We start from the raw sequence: 22,970 nt of genomic DNA, 5'->3' as shown, positions 1-22,970 counted from the left end.
CATTTATTTGAAATAGAAATCATGTGTAACGTTAAAAATGTCTTTACTGTCACTTTCAATTAATTTAATGCATCTTTGCGGCATAAAACTATTAATTTCTTTTTTTTTTTAAATCCTACCAAACTTTTCAACGGTAGTGTAGATCTTTGTGTCAGTCACAAGCCTTCCTTTTATAAAACAATTACTATCAAAAGTAGATTTTGAATGTGTTATTATGTTTACCACAGGATTTTATTGTCTAGTAGTCATGTCATCGCTTAATGGATACCTTAACATTTAGACAGACATACCTCTTGTTGTATATGGGTGCAAAAATGAGCGGTTTGGAGGCTGTGGCTCCGTCCTGGACATCTCATCAGATCATTTACCACACACTGGAACTACATTTAAGGTAAAAGTATTCCCTCCAATTCCTATCCAGTTAAATTAAAATTCCAGCTCATGCTCCGATTCAAAAGAAAGCCAGTTCCTTAAATTCTGAATTTTGCCCAACCGTTCTGTGTGGCTAGAATATTTTTCTTGTAGAAACTTCCACATTCCCTCGATTTTAGTCCAGACCACATTGCATATTTTTGCTGTAGCACATGCTTATTTGCTCATTACAGTGCATCGCAGGCTATAGAGCGGAAGAGGCGGTTGAAATGCTCAAGGCTTTTTATAAACAAGAAAACCCAAATGGTAAGGGAAGTCTTTTTAATGTATGCATGTTAATCTCCATTGATGTTTTCATCGACATGTTTCTGAAACATGATGTTTTTTCTCCCGTTTGTCAGCTCCCAAACCTAAAGCGAGGAAAGATTTGGTTAGTCCACCAGGTGGCGCTGTAGTCATTCAGGTAAATCAAGGACCACAAGATTGAGGAGAGAGAAACAATTGCCCCTTTGAGCTGAAATGGAAAATATTTGAACATTCAGACGATTACATGACCTTGTATCTCAATGATTTTGCCATCTTTTTGAGATCATTGATTTAATCTACTTCTATTTGAGGAACCACATTGCCTCATTAGCCCGACCACATCGCTCGTAAACCTCCAGGCCTCTTCTTCTCTGTGGCTGGACGCTGTGAGTCTCTTCACAGCATGTAGAAGCAGAAGACGAGGCCTGTTCTGCATTAAAGCGCAGGTTCTTCTCCAGCTCTTGCTCTCTATGTGTCCTTATATAACCCAGAACACTGGTTCTGAACTCTCAATGATCTCAGTCTTGGGCTCACTTGCAGATGCAGGGCAGACCCAGGTGGAGTTTCCACTTACTTCATTGCCAGAAACTTTAAAGGGATAGTTAAAAATTAATTTCTATCATTACTTTCTCACCCTACATTTTCTTCCATAGAGCAAAAAAGGTGAAGATTTTTTTTAAGAATACCAACCTAGTTTTTTTCAATATATTGAAAAGATAAAAAATACAATAAAAGTATCATAAAGCATAGCTTTGTGTTGTCCTTTTGTGTTCCCTGGAAGATGGAAGATGGTTTGGTATGACATTAGGGTGAGTAAATAATGACTAAATCATTCATTTTGGGTTAAATATTCAAAGATCTTCCTTTGGTTTGCCAGTAATTTTTTTTTTTTTTTGTAATATCTCTCACACACTAGCTTTCAAAAACACTGAACATTTGTTGCGTCCTCACTAGTGTTGTTTTAGTATTATTTCTATACTGTTATATTTTTTATTAATAATTTCAGTTAACCTTTTTTTATATTTCCTTCTTTCATTTTCATTTTAGTTAGATTTTTTGTAATTTTGTTATGTGCTTTTGTCATTTCAAGATAGTAACTTTAGTGCGTCAACTTAAACGTATTTCAGTTAGTTGCCAAGGCAAAATTTCTAAAGTTGTTTTCATTTTATATTTTCGTGAGTCAAAATGACCCGATGCCCTAAAATTATACTTTTTTTATCATTTCATAAAAATATATCATTATATCATTTCATTTTTATAATATTTTCTCTATTTTTCTATTTATTTACCTTTAAATTACTAGATTTTTATCAATAAATAATATAATTTAAGCACATCCTTCACATTCTTTCAACTTAAATTCAAGTGCGACAAAATTCCTAAGGTCTTGGACCACTCTGATGAACACAAAATGACCCGAGGGAAGGATGAGGTTAATTCCATAGTTAACAAAAAAAAAGTTTTTAATAGTTTTAGTTAATAATAACCCTGATCTGCTCACTTCCACTTGTGAAATTATTCATGTTATGTTGCGTTTCTGGCTATTAAAGTATAGCGTATCTCTCATGAGCGATATTATAATGGTTTCTAAACCCCACATTATTAAATTGCCATGTAATGTGTTATTAGTGGCTGGAAGTGGGCTTCTGTGGGTACGTATGAAAGAGAAATCAAGCGGTTTTGGAAGTAGATATGAGATGTCTGAGATCTTATGTCTGTCATTTTTCAGGCCCTGTCGTCTTACATGGTTATGGGTTCTGCCGGCCATATCAAATGAATTTGAAACATTTCAGTTACTGCTCTGTTAATGTCATTGTAAGTAGAGGACCCATGGGTTTAATTGTTTAGTGATGAATGATCAGACATTGAGCTCACAGCTGGCTTTTTAATATGAATGTATACTATCTTGATGTTGAAATGACAGAGGCTGTCATTAATAAATAAAAATAATCATTTAGATTCATTGTGTAAGTAGTATGATCTTAGTAACCGATTCAAAACAACAGAGCACTGGTCCCACACCTGGTAAGCATTTGACAGGTGTTATGCCCTGGCAGCGTTACGCCATGAGTCAGTGCGAATAAAGAACATCGTAAAACAAGCTGCACCCACCTACGCAGCCCCTGTTCACATGGAATGAGAACAATATTTTGTCTCTAACTCTTTATCCATAGACGGTATTTCATAATGCTTCATTCATAGAGTGAATCGAACTTTTTTTTTTTTTTTTAACAAACAAACAAGCCCAACCCAGGGTGAGAAAAAGTAACGAAAAAGTAACGGAACTTGTTACTTTCCATAAAAAGTAACTCAATTAGTTACTTTTTTGAGGGAGTAACACAATGTTGTAATGCATTACTTTTAAAAGTAACTTTACCAAACACATTTCATAATATATTTTCCAATGTTATTGTTTTGAAAATTGAGGTGAAATTGTAGTTTTGTATAATGCCAAAGTGTACCACAAATTGTAGAGTATGCTAAAACGTTTTTAATATTTCATTCAATTAAAAGGATAGGTCACCTCAAAAATGGAAATTCTGTTAACATTTACTTTTTCATTTTGAATTATTTTTCACATACAATGACAATCCGGGAAAAAAAACCTCCAAAAAAAATTCATCTTTTGTATTTCACAGAAGTCAGTCATATAGGTTTGGATGACAGAAATATTCCTTTAACAACAAATAATAACATATGTTAATTCTGTTCAAATTGTTCATTGTAAGTTTATGATCCTTAATGCTTTAACCAATAACAAATTAAACTACATTAGAAATGTCACCACATGTACCACTGAGTGGTTCACAAGACCAAGAATTAAGAAAGTAAATGAGGCTTAGACAATGTGATCCAAAGTGTTAAAAGATGTAGTAATTTATAGATTTGTGAAGTCCAGGCCAGTTGATTTATCATTGAGCTGTCCTTCCAATGCATCCTGCACACCATTTGCACTGCACAAATTCAGCTGTACTCACCTCATTTACATCTTTTTTTTTTTTAAGGTTGTTAATGCACATTAGGGAACTGTTCAGTTTGGTACTTCTACGTGCAGGAGAGGCAGTGTTAATGAGGAGACTATGAAGTGTCTTGACAGAGAATTTAAGCACGCACACACTTTCACTCTCTCCACACGCTGCCAAACACACATCGCCCAGACTAAATTGTCAACACGACTGTTGTCAGGCAGACCTATCTGAATTTTAAGTGTAATATTCATGATGGATCATAATGAAGTTTAATTGCCAGTCGTTGCATCTATTTTTTGACGATTCCTCCGAGAATGAAAATTATGCATGACAGGGTGTGAACGTGAAACAGGAGAGTATTTTGACAGTTTTGTCTGAAAATTTAGATGTGATAATACAAGGTTTCTCGTTATCGCTTTTCTTTGCTCCTCACAAATCCGCTTTTATCCCATGGCATTTCACTGTTCTGTTGCACCAAATTCTTTTTCTTGGCTGTTCGGGACACACATTTTGGACTTTAAGGGGACGGGGTTCTGCAGGGCCTGGTTATTTGGACTTTTCCATCAAAAGGTGATTGTTATTCCTTGTCGAGCAAACTTTTTCCTCAGGCCTGAAATGTGTGTGTTTCTCATTAAAAGAATGTCCAGCTCTGCACAAAGGAATTGTTATGTTTGGGCAACATCTGTGTCTTAAAAGTCCAGGGCGAAAAGGCCAGAGAAAATATAGGACAAACATTAAATCATAAGTACAACAATTTTTTCCTCTGTAATTGAACGGTTGGCTCTACTTTTCCCACAGAATTGTGGTGCGTCTGTGTGTAAGGGGAGAAAGAAAATAGCTGAGTGAAGACTGTAGGTTTCATTTCACCATTCTTCTGCATCCACAGCTTCGGAAGAACATAAAAATCACAGTGAGAAAATATGATTTTCAAAGGTTTTTTATTAATAAAAGAAGAAAACAAAACATATTAGTGAAGTAAACCAAAAAAATATCCATGAGATATAAAGAATTTTGCCCCTTTAAGATTAAAAAAAGTCATTTAATTGGGAAGAAACACTTTACAATAAGGTTCCATTTGTTAACATGAACGAAAATGAACAACTGTATTTTATTAACTTGTTACCTGTCGCACGTCTTGATTTTGCCAAGTTCGACACGTTCCTGGTTCAACATATTTTGTCGATACTGGAACAACATTCCTGTCTGAAAATGTAATTCATAACCACCCATATCCCTAAAATCAGAGGGAAATGATAAGCGATTAACACTCATGTAGAAGCACCTAACCCTGGTTGTAAGCCCAAACCTGACATAAACTGTAAACTTGTCCCTCAAATCTGATTGGTTGATTGGAATGTTGTTCCAGGATCAACAAAGATGTTCATCCAGAAACATGTTGCACTTGGTGAAATCAGGTTCTGCGTTACCTGTCACCCCCCTCTTTGAGCATAGATCTGAAAAGGTTGTAATTCATAAATGCTAAAAGAAGACACTCAACAGATTATTCCAGAAGTGAAAGAAGCTTTAAAAAACTCAGGGTTTCTGCGAGTCTTAAAAAGTCTTAATTTGCCCTTACACAAATTAAGGCCTTAAAATGGTCTTAAATCAGAGCAGAAAATGGCATTAAATGTAAAATAAATAAGATATTTACAAGGTATTTTTTGTCCTGTTTTCCAATACAAATATATAAACATGTTTAAGCCTTGAAAAATATAATAACATTTAAGTGAGTTTATATCTGTCAAAACTTCTAAATTAAGCAGATTGTACTGGAAAAAACAAGAAATACTGAGGAAACATCACTTTTTTTGCAGTTTGTTCAGAAGGTAGAGTAAAAGTTATTTTCATATTGTAGTGGTTTTAAGCAAAATGATTCAAGCTTTCTTTTTTTTTTAGTAAAATGAATTAAAAAGTAATAGATATCTATTGGAGATTGTATTTTCAAATTCTAAAGCGTTTCTCCTTAAAAAAAAAAAAAAAATTTTTTAGAGAACATAATTGATATATTGTGTTCCCTTCAATTTATTTCTTACATTTTCATTACTTGGTCTTAAATTTACCTTCATAAAATCTGCAGAAACCCTGAAAATTAAAGTGCAAAAAAGTTATAGTTTACGTTTACTGTAAAGCAGATATATTTCCCACAAAATGTATATTTTACTAAATAAATTGGATTAAAATAAAAATAATAAAATCAAAGGCAAAATTGTGGTCCAAATTTGAAGTTGATATCACAAAAAGTTAAAAAAGGTCAAAGTTAAAAGGTAAAATATCAGAGTAAAAGGGGAAAAATGTGGGGCGGGACTTGATTTTGTCCATTGGAAATTGATTGGATGCTTGTGGTTTGCTATTGGGATCTCATGTGAGTGACAGGTTCTCGTGCCAGAAAACATTAGAGTCATTAGAGAAGTGGTGTCACTGCATGAGGGAGAGGAAGTTATTTTAAAATGAATTTTCAAAAATAATGATGTGCACAAATAAATATTTTTTAATAAATACTGCAATATTGCATGGAAAAAAAAATTCATGGTGACTTAATAAATGTATATATATATATCATATATTTTATATTGCTTACTCTTCATCTAACCTATACTGTTAACAAATGAGGCCTTATTGTAAGATGTTATCAAATATGGAAAGGCCTTTCCATCAAGAAAGTTTCTCTTCTGACAATGTTTGGATTTCATGCGGCAATATCTGCTCAGCTTAATCTCAAAACTTCTATGGCTTCAGAAGGACCACAAACAGCCCATGGAATCAAATTATCTTGTGCTCATTGTCGTTTGCCATATGCTAGTGTGGATATAAAGGTGTTGCTTATTTGTTTTACTGGGGCATATAATGACACAGTCCCTCATAAATCATCCCTTGGTAAATAAATAATACCTGACATGAGTTATATATGTAATGTGGTTGTTTGTAACACTGGCTTTGAACACACGAATAGAGCATGTGTATAGTACACGTCATTCAGTGCTCACACAATGCTTGAGGTATTCTGAAATACGGTAACATTCATACCATAAATTAAATACATGAATTATTCAATTTAATGTTCAAGCCAATGCAGGTCTGTGCTTTAATTAAGTAATGAGGATGAGATTAAAGAAATTGGTTGGAACAGAACGAGCCAGTGGTCTTCAGTCAGTTTTGGTCTTGTCTGATTCCAAAGAGCCTAGAAAAAGAAAAGAAAAAAAGTATATATATATTTTTTTATATAGATATCATTAGGCATGTAACCACCATTAAAATCATGTGGTTTTTTTTAATTATTATTTTTATTAGTAACACTTCACAACAAGGTTCAGTTTGTTAGAATTGGTTAATGCATTAGGTACACTACAGTTTAAGGTCAATACATTTTTTTTATTATTAATACTTTTATTCAGCAATGATGCATTAAATTGATCAAAAGTGACAGTAAAGACAATAAAAACTGTATATTTCAAATAAATAATGTTCTTTTGAACTTTATTTATCAAAGTATCCTGAAAAAAGTATCATAGTTTAAGCAGCACAACTGTTTTCAACATTAATAATAAAAAGAAATGTTTCTTGAATCACCAAATCAGCATATTAGAATAATTTCTGAAAGATCATGACTGAAGACGAGTAATGATGCTGAAAATTCAGCTTTGACATCACAGGAATAAATTACAGTTTAAAATATATTAAAATAGAATATTATTTAAAATTGTAATAATATTTCACAGTATCACTGTTTAACAGTATTTTTTCTTACCGACCCCAAACTTTTGAACAGTAGTGTATCTTTTTTAAATAAATATACCATTGTTCATTGTTAAATCATGTTAGTAAATAATACATTAGCTAATGTTAATTTATTCGACATGACTAACTGTATTAGTATAATTTATGTAGAAATTAACCAAGATTAATAAATGTTGTAGAAGTCTGAAACCTATGCATTAACTAATTATAACACATTAAACCTTATTATAAAGATTTGCCATTAAATGATCAAATTAATTTTCAATTAGTAATAATCATTATCAGTACGTGGTCACATTCTTCAGCATAATGCTGATAATTAAAAAGCAGTAACTGTAGCCGATGCCATATATTATGCATCCCAAAATGTTAGTATTCTCTTCAACGGTTCCTTTAGTATTTTTCTTTAATATTTTAGCATAATTGTTGCATACTGCAGTGACATATTCAAGATCTGTGATCTCTTGGCAAACGATTGTGCATTTCAACAAGCTGTTCGAACCGTGAGTCAGAGTGAACGACAGCTCAAAGCATTAGTGACGGAAGTGTTCGTGGTTAGTTTATCTTGAGGGGCTGTTGCACGTTACGATATTGCTGCTGTGGACATAAGAGGGAGATCTTGTACTGAGGACAAAGGGACAAAGATCAGCTCCATAGGAGAGTGTGTGTGTGTGTGTGTGTATGCTGCCTCGGTGATTTGCAGGTCAGTGTCAAACAGGTGGGAGGAAGAGAAGCCTTCGCCGTCTGCTGCTCTCAGACTGCTCACGGGCTCTGTTCCCATCTGCTGTGCACTACACCCACGATGCACTGCTCTCAGTCTATAGCGTTAACAGGTGGAGGAGTGTGCGTGGGCGCATCAGGAAGCTAAGCGGGATGTATATGTACCTGAGGGGAAGTGTATAATGTCTCTAGCCGTTATCCCGGCGTGGGTTGGGGAGCAAGAATATTTGTAGCTAGACATTATAAACATTCAACTCGCACATGTAGCCAGTCAATGGTGGAAAACACAAAATCAGAAACGCACGATCACTTAAAGGGGCCGCCCTGAAAATCATCTGTAATCGATATAAAACACGCAAGCCAAAATAGCTTTTTCTATGGTGTTTTATTGTGCTTTCTCACGTTCTATGGAAAAGAGGAGTGTAAACACCATCCTTTTGTGTCCCTAAATAAAGCTAAATAAAGTCGTACAGGTTTGGAATGGAAGTCTTCTGCAAACACACAATATATTATTGTGAGGAAAAGTTGTTATTTACTGAAAATCCTCTCCAGTAAGGCTGAGCCTCTATGGTATGAATATATATATTGTGGGAACGGTATAAAGTATCTATCATTATGCGTTAACACTTTAGTTTAGGGTCCAATTCTCACTATTAACTAGTTGCTTTTTAGCATGCATATTACTAGGATACTGATTCTGTTTTTTTCGTGCCTAAAAACGCATAGAAAACGCTAGGCGCGCCGCGTTCTCCTTTTTCCAAAGCGCTCGGGTGGTTGCGCTCCGGAAGCGTCTGTCGTTGCTAAGCAACCATCAGCTGCGCTCTCCGATACAGCAAGGAAATTTCAGCAATGGATTTCCACCACAGAAAATCCCTGGACTGCAATGATGAGCTGCTCCTCCATTTTTCTGCTGAGGAGAAAAGGTAAGGAAGCTGATTGGTTGGTTCTTGTCACGTGACCTACGGTGCGCTTGCGGCATTCTGAAAAGTTGACATGTTTTTATCTCGATGCGGCGCGGACGCGCTTGGAAAAAACGAGCGCGTCGCACCGCGACCGCGTCGCTTCCATTATGAGCGCGCATACCGCGCGCCTACATTTGAAATAACGAACTTGCGCGCGCAAAAGACGCGATATGTGAACAGGCTTATTCTGCATGACCATATTTTACACCCCTTAATCCACCCTACCTTACTAACTATTAATAAGCAGTAATTAGGAGTTTATTGAGGCAAACGTCGTAGTTAATAGTTAGAATTGGACCCTAAACTAAAGTGTGACCAGTTTTGCTATAGAGCTGGTAAGTCCCGCCCATCCGTAAAACCCCAAGTGGACCTCTAGGTTGAAAAATCGTCAATGCAAGTGAATGGGAGAAAATAATTATTTTCTGATCCCGTTTGAATTGTGCCATGAATGTGAACATATGTTGTCTGTGAATTTTTTATATAATTTCATGTTACGAGTTTGACAGTATATTGTATGATTCTTTGGCTAGCAGTTGTGGAAAAGACATAACGAGAAAGACTACATGTCGCCTATGTGACGTCACCCCATAACACATTTTCCCTCCACTTGTCACATAACGGGCTAATGCTGCGATAATCTATGGAGACAGATCGAGATGCCTGTGTGTTTTGTACCCAAATGTCAACATTCAAACCAAATCGGCTGTTCTTTCTTCAGATTCGCGTCGAAAGCAGCGAAGAGTTGTAGTCCACAAAGTGCTCTCACACAAAGTCTAACAGTATCAAACTTCTACCAGCTAAATTGTAGCATTCTTTACACGAAAAATTATATTAAAAATTCACAGACAACATATGTTCACATTCATGGCAAAATTCAAACGGGACCAGAAAATAATTATTTTCTCCCATTCACTTGCATTGACGATTTTACAACCTAGAGGTCCAGTGGGGTTAGCGGAAGGGGCGGGACTTACCAGCTCTATATGGCTTATATCACAGTATGTAAATATATCCACGTAGCGCAGTACTACTTTAAAGTTATAGACACTTTAGAGTGATAAACATGGAAGCTTGTTTCCACCACGGTAAAAAAAAAAAAATGTTATCACGGAATTCGTACTTTATAACTTTATATCTCACAATTCTAATAAAAAAGTTTGAATTGCTTGATATAAACAAAAAAAAGCATTCATACTTGCATTATTATCAGCTATAAGATAAAAATACATGTTGGCTTATCAGTATCAGCCAGATTTTAATATTAGTGCATTCTGTTCCTCACACAAAACCATTGTATAGCTTCAAAAGACTTGAAATATAGAGCATGAATCATAAGGACAACTTTTATGGTGTGTTTTTTTTGTGTGTGTGTGTGTGCGTGTTCCACAGTAGATACAGGTTTGGGTGAACAAATGATTTTTTATGTGAACTATCACTTTAACTTACTCTTTGAGGAATCCCAGATGTAGTTGTTCAGGATTTCTCCCAAGACGTAATAGACATTGATCAGAGCCGTGAGGCAGATGAAGAAGGAAATTCTGGCCATGGGCCCGATGTGCTCCAGCAAAGGATAAACCCACACCCCCGTCACGCTGTGCACCCAGCACATCCTATGAGAGCGAGACAGAGAAAATCTGTTACCTTTGCACCCGTGATCTGTCTAATGTGTTTGTCCTTCTGTCTGCTAAACCCAGCGTTTGAAAGGCTGCAGAAGCAGTCACCACACTGTCAATGTGTCTACCATTCATGTCTGTGAATGCTAGACACTGCTCTTTTTGTTACGATCAAGTGCTGCTTCAATCCTTTTTTTGATGCTAGAGCAATTTTAAAGCAGTCACATGGCTATAATCTACAGCCTGACAGTCCGTTTATGTAATGGATTGTGTCCGTTTAATCTACTCCTGCACTCATAACCTTAGCTTTAATATTTGATGAATATGAAAGAAGGCCCATCTACCTACTTTTCAAATGCCTTGTTTTCTGAGACTCGTGAAATAGAGTATATAAAAGCTGTATTTGGAAGGTAATCCTCATGTAAAGCTGCCCATGGATTTAACAACTGCAGGCAAGTCTTATTCCCTGACTAAATAAAAAGCAATGCCTAATCAGCTTAATTTAGGGAAGGGAAATAAGACAGAGGTGTGTGCTGATAATCTTGTACCGAAGGTGATTTTGACAGACGCCTCCTACGTGCCGTCAGACTAGTTTAGTTTAGCTCCAAGCACTTTCTTAACATTGCTAATTAATCTGTTATATGCAAGCCTAAATAAATCCTAGGCGGTTTATTTTCCAAAGGTTTCTGGGGCACTGAAATTGGGGTTGTATCTTTCCATGAATTGTGTACAAAACAGGGCTCGCAACTCTTAAAATATTTTTTTTGTCAACCTCAGGAGGTCTGTTTTATTAAGTGTTTTATTTTCTATGAGATTTACCATTATTTCCAACCCTGTTGCCAATTTGAGACTAATTGGGTCTAAATGTAAAAGTCCTGATTTACAGTGTGTGATCTTGTTCATTTTTTAGCCAAAAAGTATGATTATATTATATACTGTGCATATAATAATTATGAATATGTATGATTCATCTTATTTATTACATATAACATAACCTAATCATTAATCATAATATTATTATTGATGATGATAATATATTTATTAAAAAATAAAATAACTATTAATAGCTATTATTCATCTTGTTTATTAATTTGTCCATTTATTATTAAAACAGTATCATATTAATATTAATAACATATTATTAATAATAATATTAACAACAATAACAATTAAATACACATGTATTTGTATAGCGCTTTTTACAATACATGGGCGATTCTATAATTGCAGGTTCATTTGGTGTTTTTAAATAGTTATATTTTAAATTATTTTAATAGTTTGTTACTCATTGTCATGGATCACAAGATGTTACAATATTTTCAGTAAAAAATGTCTTATAGCTGAAAATCATGATTTCTTGTTGACCGAATTAGTCAGTGTATTTTTTCCATCATGTATCATTGCGGAGTCAAAATATTTCTTTTGGTAATATTTCATTTATTTTATTTATAAAAGCCCTAAATTGTAATTTTCAACAACATTAAATTGTTTAAAAATAACTTTTATATTACAAAAATGTGTGTCCAAAAATCTAAGAAAATATTTTTATCTAAAAAGTTCTTACACCAAGAGTTATTTTGTTAAAAAGTCAACATTGTTACCAATTTTAAAAGGAAAACAGAATTTATCACTTATCAAGTTTTAATCATGATTTCATTAGTGACATGTGCTCTTAGCATTTATGCTAGCAAGTGGAGTTTTTGGCTAAAAAGTTTAAAATTGTCAATCCTGTTTCCGTCAAACTCGGTTACTAATGTGATTTTTACACATTGCCTGATTTGTCTGTAACAAAGTTGACAAACAATACTATAAAGAAATAACTTTTTTTGTTAAAAGTAAAAAAAAGGAAGTAACTTGTGTTTGGCAAGCACTGAATTATTAAATACTGGAAAGAATCAGATTGTCATAGAAGTACTGGATAAAAGTTTCTAAGCACTGATGCCAGTGATCAAGTAACTTGCGTTGATTTCATCGTTATACCAGTAGGTGGCGACAAGTCACTTGATATTTGTCATATATTATTTGTCATTGAATTATTCATTCATTCAACAATACTTATTATTATACTTTTTGTTGTTGTTGTTTTTAAACAACACCAGAATGTGTAACAGGGTAGCAGATATAGCCTAAAGCTAGTTAACCAACTGTTAGTTTGTAATTATTGATAAACTTTAATGTTTTATAAAAGGAAAAGCCATTTTACAGGGACACGTCTCCATTTTAAGTGGGGATACAGACATTTTATGCGTTTAAAACCACCTCCCTTTGCTAGGTTCATTTCATGTTAAATGATAGTTTACATGGGATTTGTGCCTCTAATGCTTTTACAATGTAATGTGAGACCAAAGTTTACCCTATTCATGGAAAGTGCCAGAATTCGAGCAAATTAATTACTGTGCAGAAAGACGTAAGGGAATGATTTGGAGGTCATGAAGATCAGGTGTCCAGATGGAATCTATCTTTTGATTGACACTATAGAACAATGCAAAGTCAATTTCCCCTGATCATCGTACCTTCAGGGAGTCCTTTGTAAATTAACCCAGTGTGAGATTAAAAATGACTGTGCTGGAAGGAGAGATTTACCATACAACATATCCAACAGCAAACGTGCACACTGCCAAGAGTCCACAGGACCTGCTGGGATATCGATGGTGTGTTGTTCTCATCTCAATTATGATGAAAGGAAGAACTGTTGTGTGCTGAAAAGGACATAAATACAGCACAGTTAGCTTTACAAATGATTCTAAAGCACAGAATCTCGTCAAATTTCAATGCGCTGGCTCTTGCAAAGACAAATTGTCTGGTAAGTTTTTAAATGTTCACTTTCTAAATGCCATTTCACTGTAGATTGATAGTTATTATATGTGCAGTCTCTGTCTTTTCTCTGTTACTCTGATATCCTATTGATTAGCTTATAAATAAGACATACGTTTGAAGCTCTTAAAGGAGAACTCCGGTCAATTTTAACATTGAGCTCATTTTTTTGTACATTTGGAGTGCTGTCAATACAGAGAACAACGACAAAAATTGGTGTTGCCTACACCGTGTTATCCTCTTTTTAAAATTTGCACCCTGTTGACTTCAATGGGGCAAGTTTTAAACCTGCTTTTAGCCTCTTAACATCCTTGATGTGTCATTACAAGTGCACAGGTCATGTGAGTGATTCCTTCGGAGTGAACGCGGGTGAATCTGACTGCAGTAGATGTGAAAGATATGAATAAAAATGATATTTATTTAGCCAGCGCTCATACCTGTATTTACATCCTGTTTTCGGTCAAAGTCCATAGTAATCGATTGTCGAGTTCACATTGGTTTAGTACCTATGATCATGCGCGTGAACTCGACAATCGATTACTATGGACTTTGACCGAAAACAGGATGTAAATACAGGTATGTGCGCTGGCTGAAATAACATCATTTTTATTAATATCTTTCACATCTACTGCAGTCAGATTGACCCGCGTTCACTCCGAAGGAATCACTCACATGACCTGTGCACTTGTAATGACACATCAAGGATGTTAAGAGGCTAAAAGCAGGTTTAAAACTTGCCACATTGAAGTCAACAGGGTGCAAATTTTAAAAAGAGGGTAACACGGTGTAGGCAACACCGATTTTTGTCGTTGTTCTCTGTATTGACAGCACTCCAAATTTACAAAAAAATGAGCTCAATGTTAAAATTGACCGGAGTTCTCCTTTAAGAAAGAACCACCTGCAATCAAACAGCAGCTCTATACAGAAAATAAATCATTTCTTGGATACTCCAGTGAGTAGTTCCTTTGATAACGCCAACAAATTATAAAATGGTTATTGCGAGGGGGCCAATGATAATCATTACAAACTCAATTGTTGAAATGTAATTTACAAGTGGAATGGGGGTCACCTTTACATCCAAATGCTAATGAATCTGCACAGAATGAAACCCAAATCCCAAAGTGCTGCTATAATCTGCTTAAATCATCTGATTTTAGTCAGATTTACTGAATCAATAGAGCTGTTGTCACTGCGTCTGTATCACAACTTGATCAAACCCAATAGACATCTTTTTCCAAACAATGGGTAATTCTATTTATTTATGTTGCTTCACAAAAGCCTAGATCAGAAACACTTGTTGATAAGGACATTTACATAGCAGAATAGCAGAACTTAAAAAAAAAAAAAAAAATAGTCCATGAATAATGTGACTGTCAAACAGCAATTTTTTTTTCAGCCATCTCGACTAACTCGCCGTTCCAACCATCTGATCACCTGTGGACCAAGAATAGAACGGTTACACAACTTCAAGCAAATTGCTCATCAAACAAGATACAAGAAGTGAAAAGGAAGCTGGGTGTGGACTGAAGCCGAGTGTTTGACAAACACGCTGACATGGTTTCATGCAGCTGAAAACATGGAGGAATGCTAGGCGAGCCAGGCCTGGGCGGGAGCTTCTTTACCATGTGAGTGATGAGAATGGGTGAGCTATCATCATTATAATCATTACTACCATTATGCAAGCCAATACAAACATTTCATGTCAAGGATGGTAACATAAAGTTAGTTTTTTTTTTTTTTTTAAATGTAGAGCTGAACATCTGTTTCATTTTTATGAGAGTGCTACTATGTGCATCGTGCATGAGACAATATGCAGACTGATTTCTAAAAGTTCAGATAACATTTTACGTTAGGTCAGTAAGGCTAAAAATTTTAAAACAGACATTTATTGTGTACTTAAAGGGATAGTTTTTCAAGCAAAAATGAAAAGTCTGTCATAATTTTTTATGGGGAGTTACTCACCCTCATGTCGTTCCAAACCCATAAGACACATTTTAAGATTTTTTTTTTTGTCTCTCCATTGAAAGTCCAGGTAACCAAAACTTAAAAACTCCAAACATGTCATAAAGGCATTGTAAAATGAATCCATTAGAGGTTTAATAGTCTTGTGAAGAGATATGATTGCTTTATACGATGAACAGATTAAATTTAGGCTTTTATTTACATCTAAACAGTGATCGACACATAGAGCACATCACATATGGTAATAAGAAAAATAATGTATGTGTTGATCATTGTTTACACTCTTAATAATAAAGGTTCTTTATTGGCATTGAAGAAGATATTTTAAAGAATGTTGGTAATCAAACAGGTGATAGTAGCCATTAACAATTGCAATTGCCTAAGGCTAACGTCACCGTTCAACGTTCACCAGAAGAAAGAAACGATCACAGGTTTGAGAGGGTTAAAGGGTCACAGTAAATGATGACAGAATTTTCATTTTTTGGTGAACTATCCCTAGTTATCTATCATGGGACTCCTTTCATTGCAGGTTCACTTCCACTATTAGTCAGCAGATGGCAACCTTCTTACATGAAGACAGTCAAAACACTCGCTCCCTGCAGATCTAGCCTCATTTGACCACACGTCTGTTCTGGAAACGCCATCCAAAAGAAAGACTTATGAGCCTTACCGAAAATTACATGACATGTTGATATTCTGATATGCTTTTAACATGCCACCACAGCTCTTATTGAACCCGCTTTTGAAACACATAATCATATTTCCACGGTAAATAAAAAGCAGACCACATTTACTGGGCTTTCCCTAGATATGAATGCGCCAACCCGCTTAAAACTCGGATGCTGGGTGTTTTTAGTCCTTAGCGCGTTGACGTCTCATCAGATCGACAGGTCTGAACTTGTCTTTGACAAGTGTCGGGAGTGAGATGTACAGTCAGTGAGAAAGCAGCTTTTTTTTTGTGTGTGTGTGTGTGTGTCATCCTGTGACTGAACCCATGATGAGCTAGTTGCCAGTTATGAGTCACATTACACTGCTAACCAAACAGATACTGTAATGTTCTAGAAAAGCAGCCACTGTCAATCAGACTTCATATACTGTAAGTTGGTTGATCAGCTCTGATTCAACTGTGACTCAGTTTTCAGCATGTACTGTAGTTGGTGTCTTCATCAGTGTTGCTCATGTTTACAGAGTATAATAAGCACCTCACTGTAAAAAATCAAGGCAGTGTGATGCATTTTGAGTCTTAACATCTGTTCTCAGTGACACTATTTTTTAAAAGTCTACTAGTTTAGGCTACTTGTTTCGACTAGTTTATCCAAGTTGAATTTGTTTGTTTACTAAAGACAAAATGTCCCAAATAGCATATAAATGTATGTAAGTGTCAAAAAGTACTTTATGTATGGCACATATCAGTGGACAAAAAGGATTTTCAAAATGATTCTTCAGTCACTTCCTCCTAAACCTAAGAACTGTTTGACGACTATCATCGTCACTGAGGTTTGTGTGAAAAGTGTTGCGGTCTATGTGCATCCTTGTGCAACTTTTGCACCTAATGCCTTTGCTTTGCAATATGTTTTCTTTAGATTATTAACTTGACATTCAATTTTTTGCTCACCAGCCACTGTGGCAATATATAACATTGCAATATAGCCTATATATATATATATATATAGTGTATCTATATCTTTATCTATCTATCTAGATATCCATCTATCTATCTATCTATCTGTCTATCTATCTATATAATCTATATATATATATATATATATATGTATATATATGTATATTAGTGCTTTCAAGTCGATTAATTGCGATTAATCACATCTAACAGAAAACAAGAGGCTTAAGCCCTGTCAGTATAAGCAGGCATAAAGATGGTTTTACAAACGTGTTGTGAGACCCCTGCATTCTGTTCCTCAACACGTCCTGTGTGAATGAGTCTATGACTCATTTTGTTCTGTCTGCTCTCAGTAAGTCTGGTTTGACACGGTGCATTTAGTGGCTGCTAGTCTGACTGCAGGCTACAAAGACATTAAGTTGGTACATGAGACGTTTATTGTAGTTGTTAATTTCTTTATTATTAATATAAATTATAAAGATTACTTTGTCATTAAGATTGATAATATAAAATAGCGTGTTAATACAATTTTATATATACATTCAAAGGAGAATCAAGCTGTACATAATGTACTTTTTCACCTTCTTCTTTTTTTTTTTTTTTTCTCCAGTGCAGTATTATTGGATACTCTCTCTAAACTTTTGTGTTCTCTATTCTTCTTGTGTGCATGTGTACGTCTTTCTTCACCATAATGATTTTTCCCTAATCGTTAATTGCCCTCAAATATTTACAAAACATGTTTGCGACAAGTTTGCGAGATTCAGAAAACCTTTTCATCGGTTCCCAGAAGCAAGTCAGGGAGTCAAAGTTGGCACTTGGATAATAGATGGTTATTCTGTTCATTACGGTGATTATAGTCTAATTGCTATAATGCCAAACCTCTGCAGAAAAAACAAAGAACGTGTGCTTCTAGAGGTGTGGAGATGTGTCTCGGCACGCATGTAACACTGAAGTATTCTTGAAGGAGCTCATTCACCCACACACATTCCATCCAGCAGATCACAGTGAGGGCTAATCATTAATGCCCCGCTATCAAAACCCCTCATGATCTGCTGGAATGACTCTCAACCTCTCCAGGCTGATCCTGAGAGACTTGTGGCTGTACTTGAGCACTTGAGCAGGCAGCAGAGATTGGCGTGGGTTTTGAAGCTGCATACCAATAAGTGAATTGTAACTAGCAAAAAACATATTTACACAGAGATGACAACAAAGAAGGCCAAAAATGTTTCATTGGACACAGTATGAGGCCTAACTTGATAATGATTTGCCATTGCTCTTCAGAGTTCTTTATAAAATTCACCCTAGTGGCTGGTGCTTTTTCAAAAAGTTTGTGTAAAGTATTAATACATTTTAAAATGTAATTTATTCCTGTGATGGCAAAGCTGAATTTTAAGCAGTCATTACTCCAGCCGTCAGAGTCACACGGTCCTTCAGAAATCATTCTAATATGCTGATTTACTGCTCAGGAAACATTCATTATCATCAGTGTTTGAATTTTTTTGTCACTGCTTAATATTTTTGTGGAAACTGAGATACATTTTATTGCAGGATTTTTTGATTAATATAAAGTTCAAAAGTAGATAGATAGATAGATGAGTCTATGAGTCTCAGAATAATTTTACTTTTCAGATTAATCTCTTTCACAGGGATTCTGCGTTATCTGTCATTGGTTATTCAATTATTCAACTAAATTGCCAAAATTCATTTTTAAATAGAATAGCCAAGTTGATTATGAACATTTTTCTTAAGGGGGGCATCTTCCCCCATGTTTCCCTGTTATTAATGTTATTGACTCCACATGACCTCTGGCATAAACCATTGCTTCACTTTATTAGTTTCTTACTGCTTGACTATCTTCATCATAAAATGTCTCTCACACTTTCCTTCACAGACCGAGCGCAGCCTTGCTTCTGGGAATAGTGTTTGGCTTGACCCCAGGACACTATCTTTACATACATTGTGTCTGTTTCATTGGAAATTATCATAATCATAACCTCACATGCAATTATAAGTTGTGGTAATGGATGCACAACTGCCAGATCTCAGAATAGACCAAATTTGGCCAATGTGGGAATAGCGAGACTAAGAGAGATTATATCTGTGGGTGCAAAAAGCTAAAGCTCTAAGAACAGCCCTCTGCCTGCACGGTGATCGCACTTAATCCTTTGTGATCAATGATAAGCTATACTTTAATGCTCACTGACACTGATAGTTATTTCATGATATGGAGAGCTCCAGATGAATATGCTCATTGGCAGAACCTTTGCCCAAACCTTCCAGCTCCTGGAGTCTGTTAAGCAGCACAATTCCTTGGTTTTGTTTTCTGACAGTGGTGAGACGGCGTATGCGAGGATTTCACAGCTGCGTCCTGGTTGGGAATTCAACCCAACACTCTGTGGTCAAAGTGTCAAGGCTTCAGCTACTGCCACATTAGCATTTGGCTCTGGTTTGCCACTTTGTACTTGAACCAAGGACATAGTTTGTCATGAGGGGTATAAAATATATCATGATGCATTGATTTGGTAATAAAACTCAATGCATTGATTATGGAATTTAATAATCGATTATGATGACTATAATAATACCCTATGCTTTACAGATACCGCCTCAGATTACTTTCACTGAGTTTGGGTTTCTGCATACCTTTTTATTCATAAATGCCTGACTCCATTTGACCAAAATAAGCTGTTGTAGTTTTCTTTCTCAAATGTGACCCTGGATCACAAAACCAGTCACAAGTCGCATGGGTATATTTGTGGCAATAGCCAACAATACATTGTATGGGTCAAAATTATCGATTTTTCTTTTATGCCAAAAATCATTAGGATATTAAGTAAAGATCATGTTCCATATTTTGTAAATTTCCAACCATAAATTTATATAACATTTATTTTTGTGAGTGAATGCAGCACAATCGCGAACATAAATGGACAACTTTAAAGGAGATTTTCTCAATGCTTCGAATTTTTTGCACCCTCAGATTCGGCTAAATATTGTCCTATCCTAACAAACCATGCATCAATGGAAAGCTTATTTATTCAGCTTTCAGACGATGTATAAATCTCAATTTAAAAAAAATTGACCCATGTGAATGGTTTTGTGGTCCAGGGTCACAAATGTGATTTTTTTTAATTTATTATGTGTATTCTGGAATATTTGCACAACAATATACTTGTAAATTTGCTGTAAATTGCCAGTAATAGTTGTTAATTCTACAATGTAGCTTGAATTAGTGACTCAATATTAACTTTCTTATTAGATTAACATGTATCTAAAATTATACTACCATTCAAAAAAAAAAAAGTAACTAGGCTGCATTTATTTGATCAAAAATACAGTAAAAAAAAATTGTTGCAATTTAAAATAAAATTTCTATTTTAATATATTTTAAAATGAAATGTATTCTTATGTTGACAAAGCTGAATTTTCAGCATCATTACTCCATTCTTCAGTGTCACATGATCCTTCAGAAATCATTCTAATATGCTGATTTGCTGCTCAGGAAACATTTCTTATTATTATCAAAGTTGAAAACAAGTGCTGCTTAATATTTCTTTCTGAATAAAAGTATTCATTTATTTTAAAAAATTTGTACTGTCCCTAAACGTTTGAACGGTATTTATGTATACAGCAGCATATTTTTGAAAATAATCATGAATCATTCAATAATCAAATGGGACTGAATCGGATTTAGTGATTTTTCATGATGTATAAGGCAAACAATCGTAATCAAATTGAATCAATGTCATCCATTTACTAGGGCTGGACCCGAATATTCGAATAATCGTTTGGTGGGTTGGTATTCGATTTGAAAATTTTGACATTCGAATATTCGTTTTTTTTTTTGTTTGTTTTTTTGCACACCTGGGATCCCCCGCGAAACGGTTCTCATTCGCGCTTGAATAAGGCCGGCGACTCACTGGCTGTGTGGCGTGTCCGTTTTTACCGGCTCCCATGTTAACAGGTTGGAGTTTGCACACTGCCTGCGTGAGACGCGTCTCAGCCGCGGCTCGAGCCACGCGGAAAACGTGCATGCTAGAAATAGAACAGACACCAGTGTTCCAGCAATGGGAGTGTTCTCTGGCTAGAGCGCAGAACAGCGGAGTTTGTATGGACCGAAGTGCATGCCTGAGCTTGTGTTTTGGGTTAAGCTGCGTTGCTTTGACATTGTGGAAAATAGAATAATAGAAACAAAATGTATTAGCCTTTTTACCCGTTATTATCAATCTAAATTAATCTCGCTTTTAATTTAACTTAATTTCGTTTTTCTTTATTTAAATTTCGTTTTTTCTTTATTTAAATTTCGTTTTTCTTTATTTAAATTTCGTTTTTCTTTATTTAAATTTCGTTTTTCTTTATTTAAATTTATTTTTTTCTTTATTTAAATTTCGTTTTTCTTTATTTAAATTTCGTTTTTTTTATTTTTTTATTTAAATCTACCCTTTACTGTGTCAGTAATTTGTTAGTCAGAAAAATATTAGACTACCTTAAAAGTATTGCTTAAGTTAACAGACCTGTGTATGTGCGTTTTATATCACTAGTGCAGTGTCCGTTTTCGGAGAATATAAGCCCTGCCCGTGTGAGGCGCGCCGCTTCCCGCACGCGCTGTTCTGTAGTTTACTAAAAGTTTAAATTCTGAATGTGTCGCGTCTCGCGTGTCCATCTATATTGCACCAAATGCGACACTGCACTCCTGTGTGAAGTCGATTGGATGAACGGTTCTCGAAATAATAATAATCCAAACGGACAGACAGACACATAGAGAACACTGCCTTTATTAGAGAGAAGAATATGTTCAGCCCCCTCTCTCCGAAGCTTCGAATATTCGATGTTTATTACTACCGAAGCTTCCAAGCTCAAAAAATGGTATTCAGACCAGCCTTACCATTTACATCCCATTTACATCCCTTTACTAGTCATTGCTGACAAAAAAGACAAAGCATATAGAATGTAGAAAATATGCCATTACAAAGAGGCCTTAAAAATGCTCTTCTTGGAAATCCTGAGGGATTATTATTTGTGCAAAGAGAGCAGACTTGTTCTTTTTGAAAAGACAAGACAAATATGATTAATGGGATGTCATGAATACACCTACTACAGCTTGTTTGGTATTGTGGATAGAGTTACTTGTGACAGATGAGCCAGTTGGTTTAAGGCCCATGATTCACTTTGCACTGCTGTCTTATCACAGACCAGCTTGCCCCGACCTGTCAAAGCATCAGAGCCCAGTGGAATCCGAACGGGAGATATGCGTGCTAACTGTGTTGCGGGCCGCCTGATAGAAGGCTCACAGAGGGTATAGTGTGACGGAGAGAGTGCTCCCAAGGTCGGGTGTTGGGTTTCCCTGCTTAACCTCCCAGGCTGGTTGTGACATACTCCCCACGGTTCCCAGTCAACATGGGCTCACATGACCTCTTAGCCCTTCTCCCCTTGGCAGCGTGAATCCCCACTAAATACCTTCCTGAGCTGCACCGCAAACAGCCACTACCACAAGCAGAGCCTGTTTAGGTCCCCGCTCAGCTGGATGGGTATCAGTAGATTTGGCCTGACGGTGCATTTTTTTTCCGCTTGAATGTGACCCAGACTTGTTTTATTTTAGCTTGTGTTTGTGGGCCCTTGTCTTAATTTAACATGGCAGCTCTCTTTCTCTGACCACCAGGCTGAGAAGCTCTTGGAGTCTTGTGGTTTTGGCAAGCGTGCCTGGACTGTCTGCGGAAAATCCCCTCCAACAAAACAGCACAACTCACTCAGAGGACCCTGAACTATAAGCAAGACAGGCCTTGTCAAATACTCCCAGGATCGACTCCATATCCTCCCGTTCCAGTGAAAGTGTTGCATGCACTTCACATTGATGTCGCTCGAGTGTCAAACACTCGCTCTCTGATAGCAGAACGAATGG

General features: G+C 35.8%; 2 protein-coding genes across 5 annotated transcripts in view; one reads left to right on the top strand and one right to left on the bottom strand.

Moving 5' to 3' along the window:
• Positions 1-22,970, top strand: part of adat2 (adenosine deaminase tRNA specific 2) — a 24,732-nt gene extending 1,762 nt beyond the window's left edge. Inside the window, exons 4-7 of one of the 4 annotated variants that reach the window (XM_079888212.1) lie at positions 285-391; positions 606-678; positions 774-835; positions 22,731-22,970. In XM_079888212.1, the coding sequence (XP_079744338.1) occupies positions 285-391; positions 606-678; positions 774-835; positions 22,731-22,832 (344 nt within the window). In that variant the 3' untranslated portion in view covers positions 22,833-22,970. Of the gene's footprint in view, positions 1-284; positions 392-605; positions 679-773; positions 836-989; positions 1,773-8,085; positions 8,516-22,730 lie in introns of those variants that run through there. The other 3 variants (XM_079888211.1, XM_079888210.1, XM_079888213.1) reach the window with 3 other exon arrangements.
• Positions 1,768-22,970, bottom strand: part of aig1 (androgen-induced 1 (H. sapiens)) — a 43,043-nt gene continuing 21,840 nt past the window's right edge. The window contains exons 4-6 of the mRNA XM_079888214.1: positions 13,261-13,376; positions 10,511-10,674; positions 1,768-6,825 (exon numbers count right to left, since the gene is read on the bottom strand). Coding sequence (XP_079744340.1) covers positions 6,791-6,825; positions 10,511-10,674; positions 13,261-13,376 — 315 coding nt within the window. The 3' untranslated portion in view covers positions 1,768-6,790. The remainder of the gene's footprint in view (positions 6,826-10,510; positions 10,675-13,260; positions 13,377-22,970) is intronic.

The sequence above is a fragment of the Squalius cephalus genome, assembly GCF_949319135.1.
Source record: "Squalius cephalus genome assembly, chromosome: 12".
Lineage (NCBI taxonomy): Eukaryota > Metazoa > Chordata > Actinopteri > Cypriniformes > Leuciscidae > Squalius > Squalius cephalus.
This window is presented reverse-complemented; position numbering and strand designations above follow the sequence as displayed.